General features: G+C 45.9%; 1 protein-coding gene across 1 annotated transcript; it reads left to right on the forward strand.

The window, feature by feature from the left end:
• The first annotated feature begins 5,226 nt into the window (after positions 1 to 5,226).
• Positions 5,227 to 14,895, forward strand: OVCA2 (OVCA2 serine hydrolase domain containing). The gene is made up of 2 exons (XM_068265875.1): positions 5,227 to 5,418; positions 14,306 to 14,895. Exons 1-2 carry the CDS (start codon positions 5,241 to 5,243, stop codon positions 14,818 to 14,820), a joined length of 693 nt encoding a protein of 230 aa, XP_068121976.1. The 5' UTR covers positions 5,227 to 5,240; the 3' UTR covers positions 14,821 to 14,895.
• The last annotated feature ends 4,066 nt before the right edge of the window (positions 14,896 to 18,961 follow it).

Here is an 18,961-nt window from a genome sequence, read left to right on the forward strand (position 1 = left end):
GCATAGCCCGCGGTAAGTGTGACACCACACACCCCATGCCGGCAGTGTATAGAGGCTAATGGAAGAGCGGCGAATTCGGAAGACGTACGGACACCGTGACACAGGACAGGGAATGTACAAATGCACACGTACATGCACATTTATACACTAGGGGAACATCGGTGGAGAGGCGGGCTTGGCGATTCCTGAGAAATGTCATGCTGAAATCGATTGGGAACTGGCCTGCAGTGTATGGAAAGCTGAGAGATTTGTATCTTGGTCAAATCTGCCCAACATCGTCTGATGTATGGCTAACTTTAGACCTGCGAGTCATAGCTTCAAAGAACTAAACTTCTCGATAAGTGAAATGAAAGAGGCCTGTGACAAAGTCTTTCTTCTAACAAAATGTGAACGAGAAGCGATGACAACGTAGATGAATTGTTTAAAATGCTGCTACTGATGTGCTTTTAGCAATTTGCCAGCAAATATGGAAAACACAAGAGTGGTAGGTTATGTTCCAATGCCAAAGAGCGCAATGCCAAAGTGTGTTCTAATTATTGAACATTTGTCCACTTATTTCACATGCCAGCAAAGTAATACTCAAACTCCTGCAAACCAGGCTGCAGCAAAATATGGACGAAACAATCAGATCTACAAGGGTATTTTGGAGAGGTTAAAGGGATACTGTAGGGGGTCGGGGGGAAATGAGTTGAACTTACCCGGGGCTTCTAATGGTCCGCCGCAGACATCCTGTGCCCGCGCAGCCGCTCAACGATGCTCCGGCCCCGCCTCCGGTTCACTTCTGGAATTTCAGACTTCACGGCAACGCAGGAGCAGTGGTTTTCAGACTTAATCCCGCTGATGTCACCAGGAGCGTACTGCGCAGACACAGACCATACTGGGCCTGCGCAGTATGCTCCTGGTGACATCAGTGGGATCGAGGACACGGCAACGCAGGCGCAGTGTTTTTCAGACTTCAAAGTCTGAAATTCCAGAAGTGAACCGGAGGCAGGGCCGGAGCATTGGTGAGTGGCTGCGCGGGCACAGGATGTCTGCGGGGGACCATTAGAAGCCCCAGGTAAGTTCAACTAATTTTCCCCTGACCCCCCCTACAGTGTCCCTTTAAGGTATCCAAGATGGTATCCACTGGAAATGAAAAGGGAAATAGCAACATCAGAAAAGACACATACAAACAAAACTTCAGATTGCACCCAACTGGTTGAAATAATTCCTGTATCTTAACCTCATAAAAACAGAGACATTTCCAGGATCCTTATTGGATACAGTATATGCTCCATCTTGCTATTGTGGAGTCCGTTCACAACTCCAATAGGCGCACCACAATCCATCCATATGCCCTCTCTGGACCTGCTACCGCACAGCTGTGTGTAAAAGCTATCAATGGGAGTTACCGGAGCATGCGCAGTTCCAACTGTTTTTGAACTGTACATGCCCAGGAAGCTTTGGCCAAAGCTGCTGTGAACAGCCATATGTGAGCACAATCTGTGATGGCAAACGGAGTGGACTGCACACGTACTAGGCTCCCACTGGTCCCAGTCTCCACTACAAACAGTCGCAAGACGGAGAGGAGGCCAGAAGCAATAACAAGCCTGGAGGGGTCTTCAAAAAAACCTGAGACCTAATTGAGTACAAAAATCAAGTACTTGCTAAGGAGAGGGAAGCCTCTGGATCCTATTGGGGCTTTCCTCCGCATCCTCTGGTCCTCCACCGCTTGCCAGGGACCCTCCTACAGATAAGGGCAACGCACCTCTTCTGGCATGAGCGAACCTGCAGGATGCCGAGGGAAGCCTCATTAGGATCCAGTGGCTTCCCTTTCCTTAGGTAAGTATGTGATTTTTGTACTTAATTAGGCCACAGGTACACTTTAAGATATCATCGAGGAAAAGTAACTTTTTTCAGCACTAGTCTAGTTTAGGGGATTTTAGGGAAATTCTGCTATTGTGATGGAGTAGATAACACCTTTGTTAACTGCTGGTTTTCAAATAGGGTTGCAGTAAACTGTATCCACACTATTCGGCCAATTACAACGGTTGACACTGTAGAGCTGGCCTGGGCAGACTACAGCACCCGGGTCATATCCTGTCTGTTTTCTTTTTAACCCAGCCTGCTGATAGAGGGCCAGATTCCTCTCTTCCCTACAGAGTTGTGAGCATTGCATGATAGGTTTAACTAACCCAATCGCTGCTTCCAGCCTATCTCCATGGTTACAGCGGCGTCATGTGACCCACCATCAGTATGTACCAGCATGTCAAGACACTGCTGTGACCATGGAGATCGGCGCTGGAAACTGGGATTGGGAGAACCTATCACTATGCACTGGTCATAGCACTGGGAGGGAGGAGAGGAATGCAGCCCGCAACAGGAAAAAATTGGTCTCTTATACTAAACTAGCACGGAGCAGTGCTTTTCAGCGCTGCTAGATTTGGGCGCAGCCGGCGCCTCCATAGACTACAATAGGAATCACTCCTATTGCAGCGCTCAGTGAGTAACGTCGGCTCTGTCAGAAGACGGAGCCGAGGTTGCTTAAAAAACACAATAATTCGGCCTCCAGAAATCGCTGGAAGACTAATTATTTCATTCCCCCACTATCCATGGCGGCCTGGAGGGGGAATATTAATTAAAACGGCCCGGACTTGTGCAGAAGCAGGATCAGCCATATACCGCTGTATCCTGCGCCCAAGTCTACCGGCGCCGATTTCAAATGTACTCAAACTAGCATCCTTCCCCTCCCCCCTTAGACCCCCCTTTAGGCCCCTTTCAAACTTCCCACCTCGTGGTATGCTGCATGCAAATGGCACCGCACAATGTGTGAAAGGAGCCTTAAAGTACCCCTGAACTGATTATTGATTAAAATCATTTTAATACTGTACTGTTTTATTTGTGGTGCCCTCCCCTTCAGCACCCTGTGTCCCCCACCCTGCTCAGCCATAATATTCGACTGAGCAGAACATTGAATATGGGTGGGGAGGAAGTGGCGGTTCTTCCTTTTCTCTTCGCGCCCTTGGTTACGCCCCCTTACCTTGCAGTTTATAGTTCCAGATATGTGTTACAGCACACAGTGTGCAGGAGAGCTGTGCTGTGTGCACGTTTGTGGTAATTGAGGTCAGAACTACAGTGTACTAATACCCGACGGCTGAGCAGAATGAGGGACGGGGCCGCTGGATGGGGAGGGAAGAGCTGTGACACAGGTCACAGCACCACAAATAAAACTATATTAAAATTATTTTGATCTAAAAAAAAAAAAAAGTTTGGGGGTACTTAAAGGAGAACCCGAGCCAATGGCAAACCTGTAAAAAAAATGACTACCTGATCTGAGGTGCCGGCCAGATGAGATAGAGCCACTTACCGCCACTCCTGACCCATTCAATCAGCTACTTTCCTTTTCATTTTTTGTTAAGAAAAAATTGGCTGCGACCCCGGGGGCCATGACGCTGCAGCTCCACTCTGTACTTCTCTCAGCGTGGCGTACCTAAGGAGCTCTGGGTTCCGGTGAAAGTTTGATACGGTGCACCAAAACCAGCCAAGGACAGCTGCAGTGTCAGAGGTGCAAGAAGAGGATGGGGAACAGTTTGTTAATTATTCCTACTATTCAAAGAATCTTTAGAAGTGATCTTTACCAGCACAGGACCAATAAAGAGCTAATTCTGTGGTTGAGGGAAGGTCCCTTGGCACCCCTATGGCCCCGATGCGGTCGCAACCTCTGCACCCCCTATTGCTATGCCACTGGCGGTTTTGTTTTTTTTACACTGGAGAGGGCGTCCCTCTCCTTCAAAGAATGCCCCTTCCTTTGCTAAGCTACCAATAGCTCGTTGGCAATTTTGGGGGCAGTGTGGCGCCCAGTGGGGAGAGAGTGCAGAGCAAAAGGGACACAGAGGTGTATATATTCACCATCTAACATGCCTCTGTGTCCCAATTATTCTGCCTCAGGTACATTTTATGGAACTCTGTTTCATGTGGGTCATTTACTTTGATGGAAAGCTGTAGCATAACCAAAAAACAGCAAGCTCACACAGCGCTGGTCTACTTTAGGGGATCCAGCAGGAAACCTTATGGGGAAATTCAGCTAACGTATTTGCTAAATCACAATGCTCTGTGCTGTAAGAGGGTACTGTGATTGGAGACCTGTTCCCTATGAGGTTTCCTGCTGGGTTCCCTAAAGAACACTAGCGCCGCACATACTACATTTAAGATAACTCTTCACAACAACCCATACAACAAAAGTAGTACCCCATTATGTTTGAGCCATTAGAGATAATGTTAAAACTGATTATATGGATATAAATCTGCTCATTTTGCAGGTAAATTTATCGACGCTTCTTGCTGGTGCTGCCGATTAGGGATGATCAATGAAATGCAAATAATTACAAATTAATGCAGGATTATACAAATTCTAAATGCAAATGTATGCAGCTTGAAAATTGACCATTCTAACTAATGCTGCTTCAGAATCTCATTGACCATCCCGATGCAATTTTAGGGGACCCACAGCAGCTTCCTACTCGTAACAATCAGGACCCAGCAGGAAACACTATCCACGCCACTGTCATGTCAGAAGGTAGCTTTTTTCAGTAGTTTAAAGCGACAGGACACCACCAACCAAATAGATGACGTAAAGTTGACTGGGCAGAGGTGATAGCCAAAGCGGACTATATTCTCGAAGCCCAGAGGGCGAAGATGAGGGTCCTGGTGTGCAATTTTAACTCAGGCTGGGTTTCCAGTTTCCCTGTGGCAAACTGGGTTTCCCTGTGGCAAAGTTTTCCCACGCGATTTGCCTGTGGGGAAACTGCGGATTCGGCCCGATTTCAAAACTAGTAGAAACGGGCCCTTAAGTCCCTACAAAGTAGTTGCTCTAGTCTAGCCTCTATGAGATTTACATGTGGGTCCCCTCAACTAGACTAGTGCCGACATTGGTACTGACAATCTGTGACACTCCAGACAGTCCTTGCCTATTTTGTGATAGCTGATAAGAGTTCTGCAATAAATAACGCTGTTCTCTATCCTCATGTAAATCTGAGATATCTTTATATGGTGCAGCAGGTATCAAGGGTCTGCTGTCATTACAGGCTGTGCTGGACGCTGCATCTCCTCCCTCCTATTCTACAGTCCTGTATGTGTGGTGTGCATAGTACTGTACTTGTGTGCATGCAATTCTATACTAGTAGTCAGCCTGTGCACGTCACTGCTGACTAGCCAATCACGCACGTTCTCCTCGCACCCTGGCCTGTTCCGGGTGTAGTAAGATGGCGGCACCGGCTGCTGGTACTACTGGTAGTAAGCCTCCATTACGACTGCTGGCGCTGCATGGCTACTGGCAGAATGAGCGCAGCTTCTGGGAAAGGACAGGCTCTCTGAGGAAGAACCTGAAGGGCCGTGCTGAGCTTGTAGTGATCAGCGCTCCTCTCAGCGTCCCCGAGCCGGGTAAGCACAGCACAGGAGCCGCCTGGTGACACGTGACCTGCCATCCACTCTGCGCTACCCGGATCCTAATGTGTCACTTCAGTTATCAAACCCAGTGCAAAGAATCCTAGAGGGGTATTGCAGTCATTGCTGAGGACAATTGGTTCCAAAAACTTTTAGCCTTTAAAGTACCACTGAATTTAGGATAAAAATTGAATGAAGCTCATGGTGGCCTAGATTACCACCTCAGCTTGTTTGTTCTTTTTGGGGGTCCTTCCCATAGCCTCATGCCTGGTTCTCTAAGTAATCGACAGGATTTTTCACTTTTCAGAAACTTCCACTAAGCAGTAGTGTTGTCCGGATCATGAACGATTCGGATCTTTGATCCGAATCTATTTTGTGAGTCGAATCATCAAAATGAGTGATTCGGATCGCAAAAGGGGCGGGGCCAGTAGCGGCACGCCCCCTCTCAGAGGGCAGCGGGGTTCTGGAAGCAGAGCAGAGATGGATCGCTCTGTTGGAGGGGACTCAGGGGAGCCAGCCTTGCAGGGACAGGTAGAGGGGAGGTGGGTGCCACTGCCAGATATGTGTAGAGCACACATACTGGCTATAACGTGCTGCTGATTATAGGCTGTCTGTTCTGTAGTTGTGCACAGTGAACACATTGGAAACTTTTGGCTCAGCACAGCTCAGTAACTTTGCAGGCACTGTGATTGCTGTGCAATATGATCATCCTGGCTCCTGCACTCGCTCTAAACAGCTGCACTTATCTTCTGGGAATGCTTTGGGGAATGCTTTCTTTCACTGTGCGATGTTTCCATTCAAGGTATACAGATGAACATAGAGGTGAAATTTATGTAAAGCATATGATTGCAGAATGTGGGTAAACAAACATTTATGCTCTCTGCTTCCCTCCTCCCTTCTCTGTCCACTCATTGCCCTCTGTCCATCTTCTCCCCTTCTATGTGTGTCCACCCCCCTCTCCTTCTCCTGCCCTGCTAGTCATTTCACCCCCCCCCCCCCAATGCTTCCCTTGTTAATTGATCCGAGATTCGGATCAAAGATCCGGATCTTTTCAATGATCCGATTCGAATCTTCCGGATCATTGAAGAGATCCGAACTTCCCATCACTACTAAGCAGCGCTGTGAGTTACAAACTGCGCATGTGCAGTTTGAAACTTTGGAATGCACAGTTCAGAATAGATCTGCATCACTCAGAGGAACTTCTGGATTGCGCAGGAGGAAAGAGAATGGGAGGGCGAATCCGGTAAAAGCGGCGCTGAAAATTTGGTGGAGCTGCGCTGCCATAGGTCATAGTATGAATTACGGTTGTAGCGGCACTCAGTAATTTGGGTGCTGTCAAAAAATGGCACCAAAATTACGATAAACAAAAATTGTCCTGGGGTGCCACTGTAGCCGTGTTAAACGCCACTCAACCCACATGCACACACCACTTGCCTTCACTTCCTATTTCCTGCTCGTTTACAATATAAACAATGTAATCTGGCCTCCAGCAATAGCTGGAAGCGGGTTAGTATAGTCCCAAAGTGGCACACCTTGCTGAGGGTATTTTGACTGCATTACTTTTGAGTGCATTACCTGGGTACGAGGCCAAATACCTGACCAAATATCCAGACAGTAGTAAGTCAGGTCAGCACACCAAATAGTTTTTTTAAGAGGTGAAGCTCAGCCAGGTGTCCCCAGTGTAGCCAGCAGCCGTTACTCACCTTGCTGGGTCCTGCGATGAGCAGCTCTAGCCCCCTCCGCTCTGGCTGGCATCCCTGCTCGCACTGACTCTTAGTTCCGGGTCGTAGCTTGATGATGATCAAGCCGGGACCAGACACTTAAAGGAAATATCCAAGCTGTAAAAAAAAAAAAAAAAAAACTTCACTTACCTGGGGCTTCCTCCAGCCCCTGGCAGTCGTTCTGTGCCCTCGCCGCAGCTCCTCTCACTCCTGTTGTCCTGCGCTGAAGAAGCCGACCTCGCCGGGTCGGCTTCATGTGCGCTCCACGGCGCGAGTCATGTGATGTACATGACGTCAGCGGGTCTCTGCGCCTGCGCAGTAGAGACCCGATGATGTCGCGTACACCACGTGACCAGCGCCGTGGAGCGCACATGAAGCCGACCCGGAAGCTGACCTGGCGAGGTCGGCTTCTTCAGGGCAGGACAACGGGAGTGAGAGGAGCTGCGGCTAGGGCACAGAACGACTGCCAGGGGCTGGAGGAAGCCCCAGGTAAGTGGAGTTTTTTTTTTTTTTTTTTTTTACAGCTTGGACCTTCCCTTTAAGTCAGAGCGAGCAGAGATGCCGGGCAGAGCGGAGGCATGCGGCGATCGCCGAGGGAATGCTAGGAAGGTGAGTGGATCCTCTTCTTCCCCTAAGACCACCGCAGCTCTAATGGTGATCACTACGATCCGCCGGTGATCGTAGTGATCACGTGATCAGGAGCCAATCGCAATGGCTCCTGGTCATTGAGGGAAGATGTCAGCTGTCATATGACAGCTTAATCTCCCCTCTCAGGTGCGCAAGATCGCATCAGGAGTGGAAATGGCAGGCAGAGTAAATCCTACGCCACAGCCACAAGTGCAGCCGAGGATTTACTATCAGCGGTCCCCAAAGAGTTAATGCATCAGCAGTCTACAATGACAGAGTTGACAATTGTTTTGTGGCCTTGAGGGGTCCCCTTTTTCAAACAATGTAGACAGATGTGCCTCTACATTGTGCTTTGAAAAAGGGGACCCCTCGGGGCCAGTTGGTGGAATACATGCAGCAGAGGTGACAGTGCTGGTACAAGGGACAGGGAAGACTTAATAGGATTCAGAGCCTTCCCTCTCCATAGGTATCAGATTTTTCTTCTTTCCTTGCTACAGTTTTACTAGGGCTCGTTTCCGTTCAGCTCTCTGCGTTGTGTGTCACTACCGGGGGATGGAGCTTGCTATCCCATTCATTATACTGAAATGCAAGCATCCATGCGCTGTGATTCAAAAGTGAATCCCAGCCACAGCACATGAATGGAAACAGCAGACAGTGCAGTCTATGCACTCTCTGATGTCACCGTGATCGCGTTTCCATAAGTGCGCCTTAAAGCGGATTATATGGAAACGAGCTTAAGTTGCTTTTGTGGCTTTGCCTTTTTACTGTCAAATTGTAGGCAGACAACCGGGATGAACTAAATACTTTTTGCAGACTGAAGTGGGGATGCCAAACTCCACGTTTTCACAACAATGTTCAGGCACTGGTTTTTTTTTTCATACACATTTAGTTATTGCAAAATAAAAAGTGAACTACCTATTCCACCAATTCAGTCTCATGGACTGATAGCTGCCTGCTTACATCCATTCAGCCCAAAACGCTAACCCTTTAATCACATAGGTATAAGGGTGCATACCAGTGCTGGGCCGAAATTACGCATTAGCGTAATTACGCATCGTAATTCACTACAAATGCACCGTAAGCGTTACGTGTAAGGTTACGGTATTACGCGTAATTAATTACTCGTAGACCGTAGGTTACGTTGTTACACGTAACAAATTACGCGTAAGACAGTAAACTCCCATTGAAATTACACAGTCTGCCGTAATCGCGTAATATTACGCTCCCGTATAATATAAAAAGCTGCCGACTTTAAGGGTTAATAGCAAAGCCCCCTTAAGTGCTAAGAGCCTCAAATTTGGAGAATATATTAAGGAGATCAGAAGGAATACGAGGAAAAAAATTTTTTTCAAAAAGACCTTATAGTTTTTGAGAAAATCGATTTTTAAGTTTCAAGGGCAAAAATGTCTTTTAAATGCGGAAAATGTCAGGTTTTTTTTGCACAGGTAACAATAGTGTTTTATTTTCATAGATTCCCCCAAGTGGGAAGAGTTTTACTTACTTCGTTCTGAGTGTGGGAAATATTAAAAAAAAACGACGTGGGGTCCCCCCTCCCAGACCTCTTTAACCCCTTGTCCCCCATGCAGACTGGGATAGCCAGAATGCGGAGCACCGGCTGCGTGGGGCTCCGCACCCTGACTATACCAGCCCGCATGGTCCATGGATTGGGGGGTCTCGGAAGGGGAGGGGCAGCCAAGCTTTCCCCTCCCCCTCCAAGCCCTTGTCCAATCCAAGGACAAGGGGCTCTTCTCCACCTCCGATGGGCGGTGGAGGCCGCGATTTCCTGGGGGGGGGTTCATGGTGGCATCTGGGAGTCCCCTTTAAAAAGGGGTCCCCCAGATGCCCACCCCCCCTCCCAGGAGAAATGAGTATAGAGGTACTTGTACTCCTTACCCATTTCCTTTAACCTCCCTGGCGGTAAGCCCGAGCTGAGCTCGGGCTATGCCGCGCAGGGGGAGATCTCAGCCCCTGGTGGGGCGATTTTTATTCTGTAAATTGCTGTGCGCGCAGCCAGCACTTTGCTAGCCGCGCGCACAGCTTGATCGCCGCCGCTCTGCGGCGATCGGCCACACGCAGCGGCGAAAGAGGGCCCCCCGCCAGAGCCCTGCGCTGCCCGGACCAATGAGTTCCGGGCAGCGCTATGGGCTGGATCGGAGGTGTCTGACGTCAGGACGTCGGCTGACGTCCATGACGTCATCCCGATCGTCGCCATGGCGACAGGAGAAGCCAAACAGGGGAACGCGTTGTATACGCGTTCCCCTGTTTGCTATAGATGCCGGCGACGATCGCACTAGAGGGACACATGCGCCCTCTAGTGGTGTTTCATGTAGCTACCACTCTGGTAGCTTTACATGAAACAAAAAAAAAAAAATTAAAAAAAAAAAGTTTTTTTGCCAATTTGGCAAAAAAAATTAACCGCCAGGGAGGTTAAGAGTTAAAAGTAAATAAACACACAAACACATAGAAAAAGTATTTTAATTGAACAAAAAACATAACCACGAAAAAAGTCCTTTAACCACTTCGCCGCTGAGGGGTTTTACCCCCTGACCACCAGAGCAATTTTCACCTTTCAGCGCTCCTTCCATTCATTCGTCTATAACTTTATTATTACTTATCCCAATGACATGAACTATATCTTGTTTTTTTCGCCACCAATTAGGCTTTCTTTAGGTGGGACATTATGCCAAGAATTATTTTTTTCTAAATGTGTTTTAATGGGAAAATAGGAAAAATGTGGGGAAAAAAATAATTATTTTTCAGTTTTCGGCCATTATAGTTTTTAAATAATGCGTGCTACTGTAATTAAAACCCATGAAACGTATTTGCCCTTTTGTCCCGGTTATAAAACCATTTAAATTATGTCCCTATCACAATGTTTGGCGCCAATATTTTATTTGGAAATAAAGGTGCATTTTTTTCAGTTTTGCGTCCATCCCTAATTACAAGCCCATAGTTTATAAAGTAACAGTGTTATACCCTCTTGACATAAATATTTAAAAAGTTCAGTCCCTAAGGTAACTATTTATGTATTTTTTTTAATTGTAAATTTTTTAATTTTTTTTTAATTACAAAAAAAAAAAAAAATGGGGAGTGTGGGAGGTAATGAGTTAATTTTATGTGTAAAAGTCATTTATTTCTATGTGAAAAATGTGTAGGGTGTAGTTTACTATTTGGCCACAAGATGGCCACAGTAACTTTTTGTTTTAATGCGACCTCCAAGCTTCCTTCCGGAAGCTTGGAGGAAGAATAAGGAGGCTGGACACGTGAGTTTTTTCTCACAATGATCGCGCTGCCCATAGGAGAGCAGCTGATCATTGCGGGGCTTAGATCAACGAACGGGAATGGATTTTCCCGTTCATTGATCTCTGGGCGAGCGGGCGGCGGCGGTTTTACTAGCGGCGGGCGGCGTGTTTACGAGCGGGAGCGCGGGCAGCGTCGGGAACGCGGAAAGTACGTGTTTCTCCGTCCCTGGTTTTTAAAGGATGGAAAAAGGGGCGGAGAAATACGTACGCGCGGGGGTAAAGTGGTTAATATTCTTAATTAACCATTAATACTTACCTGTCCCTTTAAAAGCCAGTTCCCACGCAATATCCTCGGAAATATACTAATCAGTTACAATGTAACAAAGTTGTTACAATGTAACAACTTTGTTACTTTGTAAAACCACCGCACCCGACGTCACTCGCCGCCGCCGCTGCATACCCGTCTGCGCTGCACGGACCCGACAGAGCTCTGAGCTATATAGCTCAGAGCTCTCGAAAGCATCTTTGTATTTGGGCTCCAAGGAGCCCCATTGGTCCTTAGCAGACCAATGGGGTTCCTTCTGATTTGAAGGAACCCCATTGGTCTGCTAAGGACCAATGGGGCTCCTTGGAGCCCAAATACAAAGATGCTTTCGAGAGCTCTGAGCTATATACCTCAGAGCTCTGTCGGGTGAAGGACGCTAAGTCCCCGCCGGCTCCGCTGCCCTCCCCGCCTCTCCCACATGTCACCTATATACATGCTGGCACCCATGGGTGCCAGCATGTATATGGGTGACAGGTGTGGACGGCGGGAGCCGGCGGGGACTTAGTGTGTATGTGGCGGCCGGCGGGTGAGCGGCGAGTGACGTCGGGTGCGGTGGTGTTACAAAGTAACAAAGTTGTTACATTGTAACAACTTTGTTACATTGTAACTGATTAGTATATTTCCGAGGATATTGCGTGGGAACTGGCTTATAAAGGGACAGGTAAGTATTAATGGTTAATTAATAATATTAAAGGACTTTTTTCGTGGTTATGTTTTTTGTTCAATTAAAATACTTTTTCTATGTGTTTGTGTGTTTATTTACTTTTAACTCTTAAAGGAAATGGGTAAGGGGTACAAGTACCTCTATACTCATTTCTCCTGGGAGGGGGGGTGGGCATCTGGGGGACCCCTTTTTAAAGGGGACTCCCAGATGCCACCATAAAACCCCCCCTCCCCCCCCAGGAAATCGCGGCCTCCACCGCTCATCGGAGGTGGAGAAGAGCCCCTTGTCCTTGGATTGGACAAGGGCTGGGAGGGGAAAGCTTGGCTGCCCCTCCCCTTCCGAGACCCCCCAATCCATGGACCATGCGGGCTGGTATAGTCAGAGTGCGGAGCCCCACGCGGCCGGTGCTCCGCATTCTGGCTATCCCAGTCTGCATGGGGGACAAGGGGTTAAAGAGGTCTGGGAGGGGGGACCCCACGTCGTTTTTTTTTTATTTCCCACACTCAGAACGAAGTAAGTAAAACTCTTCCCACTTGGGGGAATCTATGAAAATAAAACACTATTGTTACCTGTGCAAAAAAAACTGACATTTTCCGCATTTAAAAGACATTTTTGCCCTTGAAACTTAAAAATCGATTTTCTCAAAAACTATAAGGTCTTTTTGAAAAAAAAAATTTTCCTCTTATTCCCACTGATCCCCTTAATATACCCTGTGAATTTGGTGTTCCTAAATTTTAAGCAGGCTTTGCTATTAACCGTTAAAGTCGGCGGGTTTTTATATGTATATATTTTTCCTTTGAAACTTTAACATCGATTTTCTCAAAAACTATAAGGTCTTTTTGAAAAAAAAAATTTCCTCTTATTCCTTCTGATCTCCTTAATATATTCTCCAAATTTGAGGCTCTTAGCACTTAAGGGGGCTTTGCTATTAACCCTTAAAGTCGGCGGCTAACTAACATTGATCCATGCGTCAACTTTTCCGCTTGGCAGCATGACCTTACGCATTAAATGCTAATGGGATTTTACGCGTAAGCCTATAACGTAACAACCTGAATTACGGTATTCTTACGCGTAATTGCGTAAGGGCTATGCGTAATTACAGACATGTACCAAAATTGAATGTCTATGCCGTAAGCGTAATTCCGTAATGCGTAATAGCGTAAAATTACGCGTAATGATCCGTAAGCGTAGCTTTTTCCATTACGCCCAGCACTGGTGCATACACATGATCCAATTTTGATTGGCCAATTTTACCAGTTCAATGTAGCACGAGAGCTTGCCTACGCAATCTGTTCATAGTACTGTATTCTAAAACTGTTGGCTGCACACTTCATGGAAGTGGCAAAATAAAATCCTAGGGCAATCAAAATTGCATATGCGTACGCACCCTAGGGGCCCTTTTCCACTAGCAATCGCTAAGTACAAATGCCAGCGTTTGCGATTTTTCATTCATTTAGTTAAGCGATTGTGATTTTACATACGCAATGCATGTGCACTGCAAAATCGCTCCAGAAAGTGATTGTGCCTTGGGAAAAATCGAATCACGGTAGTGGAAAATACCTACCACGATTCCCATGTTAAGGTAGCAACCCTAGCAAATAAAAAATGTTGTGATTACCGCTTAATGTGGGCATTTCGTGATTAGCGGCAATCGCAAAAGCCTTACATGCAGCATTTTTCAGCAATTCGGGAGCAATAGCGCGCGATTAGCATGCTAAAGAAGTGCTAATCCCGATCACTCATCAAATGCGAATTTGTACTGTAATACAGCATTTTGCCTTTTTCAGTGTGAATGGGCCCTAAAAGAACAGGCAGTTTTAGATTTATTTTGTAAAAACGTACTTGTTTTGTTTACACAATAAAAAATACAGTTCTGTTAAATTCATATTAAAAACTGCCTGAACATTGAGTGAGCACAATCTGTAAATGCATATTATTTGTACAACTCAGAAAACCTTATAGCTGCCAGATTATCTTCTGTATACTCATGACATTTCACAATAAAAATCTTTGTAATTAAAAAACGGTCCCTGCATTTGGGTTTTAAGTGGACCAATCTTACACCTACGTATGTATCCCCATTTCCAGAGCTATGCACAGTATTTTTGTACTTGGCTAAATCCTGAATTTGTATGAAAATAAATGCTTCTGAACTAGGTTTGGGCATTTTCTGGAAAAAATTGTTCAAGATGTATAATGTAATTTGCATAAAAAAATTCATGAGAAAGTCCAGTACATGAGAAATAACAACTAAAGGTAATAAAAGGTACTATACTTCTCAACCCTCAATAATTCTTCTTTTTAGATGTTGTCGCCACTGAAGGAGGTGCAGATGGTCCAAGAGAAGACCCCCGAGGTTGGTGGTTCTCAAACCCTGAGCAGAGCAGTTTTAATGCCATGGATGAAACCAAATCCTGTGCAGGTTTAGAAGAGTCCTTGCAGACTGTTGCCAAGGCGTTTTCCGAGCTAGGACCTTTCAATGGCATTTTGGGTTTCAGCCAAGGAGCTGCATTGGTGGCGATTTTGTGTGCATTAAAACAACGTGGAGATCCTCGCTTCCAGTTTGACTTTGCCATCCTGGTTGCTGGCTTCAAGAGCCGAGCTAGTGAACATGCAGAATTTTACCAGGAGCCCATCACGGTGCCATCACTTCATGTTTTCGGTGACACCGACCGCGTCATTCCAGGGGAGATGAGCCAAGAGTTATCGTCCTATTTTGTGAATCCAATCCTAGTGACCCATTCGGGAGGACATTACATACCAGTGTGTGCAGCACAGAAGAAATTGTACTTCCCGTTCTTGGACTCGTTCCGAACATAAGTGTTGGGGGGATGTACATATTTTTATGTTGAATTTCATGAACTTGAGAGTGCAAGAATTAAACGTGAAACCTGATGTCTTTGCGACTGATGCACAATTTCTCTTCAAAATAATGCATTTTGCTTTAGGACCGGTCACACTTGAGCAGATGCAGAACGGAAACGGTAAGCGCATCCGCGAGACGAATGTGTTCCGTCTGTTTGGCATCGACATGCAACATCCTCACCCGTCCACTCCTGCGTTAATCACATCTGCCTGTGCGCATCGCCGTTCACCTGTCCCGCCACTGCCATTCGGTCCATCTATTTAGCCTGGAGGCCAGCAGAAGCATGGGGCTGTCCATAGGCTACAGCAAGCTAATTCTCCCTAGCAACAGGGAGAATTTTCATTGGTCCAGCACGAACCAGTGAGATTTCTTCCTGTTGCTGAGGATTCCTATTGGTCTTTTGCAGCCCAATGAAGATCCCCATGCTAATACAGGCCACCGGGCTGTTAAAGGATACCCGAAGTGACATGATGAGATAGACATGTGTATGTATAGTGCCTAGCACATAAATAACTATGCTGTGTGCCTTTTTTTTTTTCTTTCTCTGCCTGAAAGAGTTAAATATCAGGTATGTAAGTGGCTGACTCAGACAGAAAGTGACTACAGTGTGACCCTCACTAATAAAAAATTCCAACTATAAAACACTTTCCTAGCAGAAAATGGCTTCTGAGAGCAAGAAAGCCGTAAAAAGGGGAATTTCTTATCAGTGAGGGTCACACTGTAGTCACTTCCTGTCTGAGTCAGGACTGATTCAGCCACTTGCATACCTGATATTTAACTCTTTCAGGCAGAGAAATAAAAAAAAGGAACACAGCATAGTTATTTGTGTGCTAGGCACTGTACATACACATGTCTATCTCATCATGTCACATGTCATTTCGGTTATCCTTTAAGAAGGGAACAATGGGCAGTGGGAGATGTGAGTGTCACGGCGGCAATCGTAACAGGTGACAGATGCGTCAACTAGCCTAGTAACAACGGACAGTGTCCTTTCTCATAGGCTTTCATTGGACACATTTTCCGGTCCGGGAAAATGTGCCAAGTTGGGACTTTGCGTTCCGTCTCACCTTCCTTAGTGAACGGATCTGTGTTTACTAACAAGTGGAAGCAGATCCTATTTTGAACATGGGATCTGCTTTCTGCGTTTAAACGGAACTTAAAAAACATTTCGAACAGGTACGTTTTTTAAGCAAGTGTGAAACGGCCCTTTAGTAAATTCACAAAGTAAAAATGAACATGGTGCTATGTTTTGCAGCTCTAAATGGCATAGTGAATGTGGAGAAAATCAGTACGGGGAATTTGTCAGGCTATATAGGCATTCAGTATACATTTAAATGGACATGAGAAGGTCATTGTATACTCCAGGCATCTTCAGCCTTATTTTCAAGGTATGTGTAAGGCCAGGCCTACATCCTCCACCACTGCCCGGGAACCTCCATTTCACATATAGCATTCCCCTTACTTCAGATATTATCACGTCCCTAACAGGCAGTACTTCTCAAAGACATGTAATGCTCTCCTCCGGCCCCTCCCCTTTACAAGCTTATTTAAAGGTTCATTTCCCCTTGGCAATTAAAAAACTGAATGTTAAATGTCAGCTGTGTACAAGCCAATGATGTGAAAAATGAAAGCCAATTTGTGATGGACTGTCGCTTTAACTCATTAAATACCAAACGGCCAGAAAGAAACAAGGAAGTTACATAGTTATTATGGTTGAAAAAAGACATACGTCCATCGAGTTCAACCAGTATAAAGTACAACTCCAGCCTGCTCCCTCACATATCCCTGTTGATCCAAAGGAAGGCGAAAAAACCCTTACAAGGCATGGTCCAATTAGCCCCAAAAGGGAAAAATTCCTTCCCGACTCCAGATGGCAATCAGATAAAAATCCCTGGATCAACATCATTAGGCATTACCTAGTAATTGTAGCCATGGATGTCTTTCAATGCAAGGAAAGCATCTAAGCCCCCTTTAAATGCAGGTATAGAGTTTGCCATAACGACTTCCTGTGGCTATGCATTCCACATCTTAAGTGTATCGATAATTTCTGTACTGCTGGCTTCTGCAAGCTTTTTGATTGCTGGGAATTGTTGAACCATGTAGTCCCTTGCTCTCAATATTTAATGCATTCAATTTTTTGAAGTGAAAGGAATTTGGAAGCCATTTTTATTTTATCTTAAAGAGAACCTGAGACAAATAAACAATAAGGATTTATATTTTCCTGGGGCTTCCTCCAGTCCCCTGTAGGCCATGGGGCTTCCTCAATGTCCAACCGGCCTCTTCTATTCCTCTGCTGTCCACTCTGGTAAAGTCCATGACTGTCCCAGTCAGGGACTAGTGCACATGCGCAGCCCTGGGTGCGCCTCCTTGGTTGCATTTTCCACCTGCGCAGTTACAAGCCTTAAAGAGAATCTGTATTGTTAAAATCGCACAAAAGTAAACATACCAGTGTGTTAGGGGACATCTCCTATTACCCTCTGTCACAATTTCGCCGCTCCCCGCCGCATTAAAAGTGGTTAAAAACAGTTTTAAAAAGTTTGTTTATAAACAAACAAAATGGCCACCAAAACAGGAAGTAGGTTGATGTACAGTATGTCCACACATAGAAAATACATCCATACACAAGCAGGCTGTATACAGCATTCCTTTTGAATCTCAAGAGATCATTTGTGTGTTTCTTTCCCCCCTGAGGGGGGAGTGCATAGCAGAACCACAACACTGAAGAACTTGGCAGCCTTCCAGACACAGGCTGACAAGTCTGACAAGGGAAAGATACATTGATTTATTACAGAGACTGTGATAGTACAAAGTGCTGCAGTAAGCCAGAACACATTAGAATAGCTTTTGGAACTTGTAGGATGATAAAAAACAGGATGCAATTTTTGTTACGGAGTCTCTTTAACTAACAGTACAGGTGCAGAATGGTCCCGGCCATGGTAGTGGCGAACAAGGAGGTGTGCAACCAGGGCTGTGCACACAGTAGACCCCAACTACCAGGCCTAACAGTGGTGGACCGGAATAACATCAAGGGGGCCTACAGGAAACTCCAGGTAAATATAAATCTTTATGTTCTGTTCGTCTACAGTTCTCTTTAAAAACAGCTAGTTATCCAATCGTTTGGCTTTAAATGTTACTCGTGCAACAACCATATAGCCAGTAAGTATAAACACTTGATGAACATGCTCATTTTGGGTCAGTAGCTTTAAGAATAACAGAAGCAAAGAATGAGCACAACAACCAGGTAAGAAGCATTATCAGTGAGTCAACAATGGCAGCCTCTCTATTCCTCTCACAACTGTTTTTAAAGGGAACCTGAATTGAACTTAAATCTATAGCCTTTTGCTTACCTGGAGCTTCTTCCAGCACCCTGTAGTCCGTGAGTTCCCTCGGCATCCTCTGGTTCTCCTCCATTCTCACCCAAACGCAAGTTGTGGTTCGCCCCCATCTGCGCTCCTGTCGCTGGGAGCATTCTGCAGGATAACTGACGAGATCCAGATGATGCCGAGGGACCTCTCGGACTACAGGGGGGGGCTGGAAGAAGTCCCGGGTACGTAGAAGGTTATATATTTAAGCTCAATTCAGGTTCCCTTTAAAGAGATCCTGTGGAGAGTAGGCATATTGTGAGCTGGAGATAATGCAGCTTACTATGCAGTGTTTACTGGACTCAGGTTTTGTTAACGAAGCTCTACTGAACCCCAGTGGCTCCCCAAATTTTTTCCTCTACTTGACGTTTTGGCAGTCTAGCCAAAGTCCTACCCGTCTATAGTGTGCCTCTACTTCTAGCCACTGCTCTTCTGACACATGGCCACACAATAATCTGGCATCACAAGTGATTTAAAGGCTATGAGTCAGTCACGTGAGGGGGCAAAATGATCTGACGAGCTGTCATGCTTGGTCTCTCCTGCTAATACATTTTGAGTCTGTGAATTAGCCTGGCTCTGCTGGCTGCATGCTAGTAGCAGTTGTAACAAAGACAATACTGAAGCCAAATGATCGACTGACGTTTCTTACACAGAAATAAAAGTTTCAGCTTCCGTGTTCTGCGCACTCCAGGTGTCAAACGTACAAGACCAATAGTTTCATTTTAACTCGGGC

The sequence above is a fragment of the Hyperolius riggenbachi genome, chromosome 2 (assembly GCF_040937935.1).
Source record: "Hyperolius riggenbachi isolate aHypRig1 chromosome 2, aHypRig1.pri, whole genome shotgun sequence".
Classification (NCBI taxonomy): Eukaryota; Metazoa; Chordata; class Amphibia; order Anura; family Hyperoliidae; genus Hyperolius; species Hyperolius riggenbachi.

What these genes read in the sequence shown, in the direction of transcription:
- OVCA2 (XM_068265875.1), top strand. Translation starts at nt 5,241, where the DNA reads ATGGCGGCACCGGCTGCTGGTACTACTGGTAGTAAGCCTCCATTACGA. An exon ending in TCTCAGCGTCCCCGAGCCGG is followed by an intron (nt 5,419 to 14,305) that starts GTAAGCACAGCA and finishes TCTTCTTTTTAG; the next exon opens with ATGTTGTCGCCACTGAAGGA.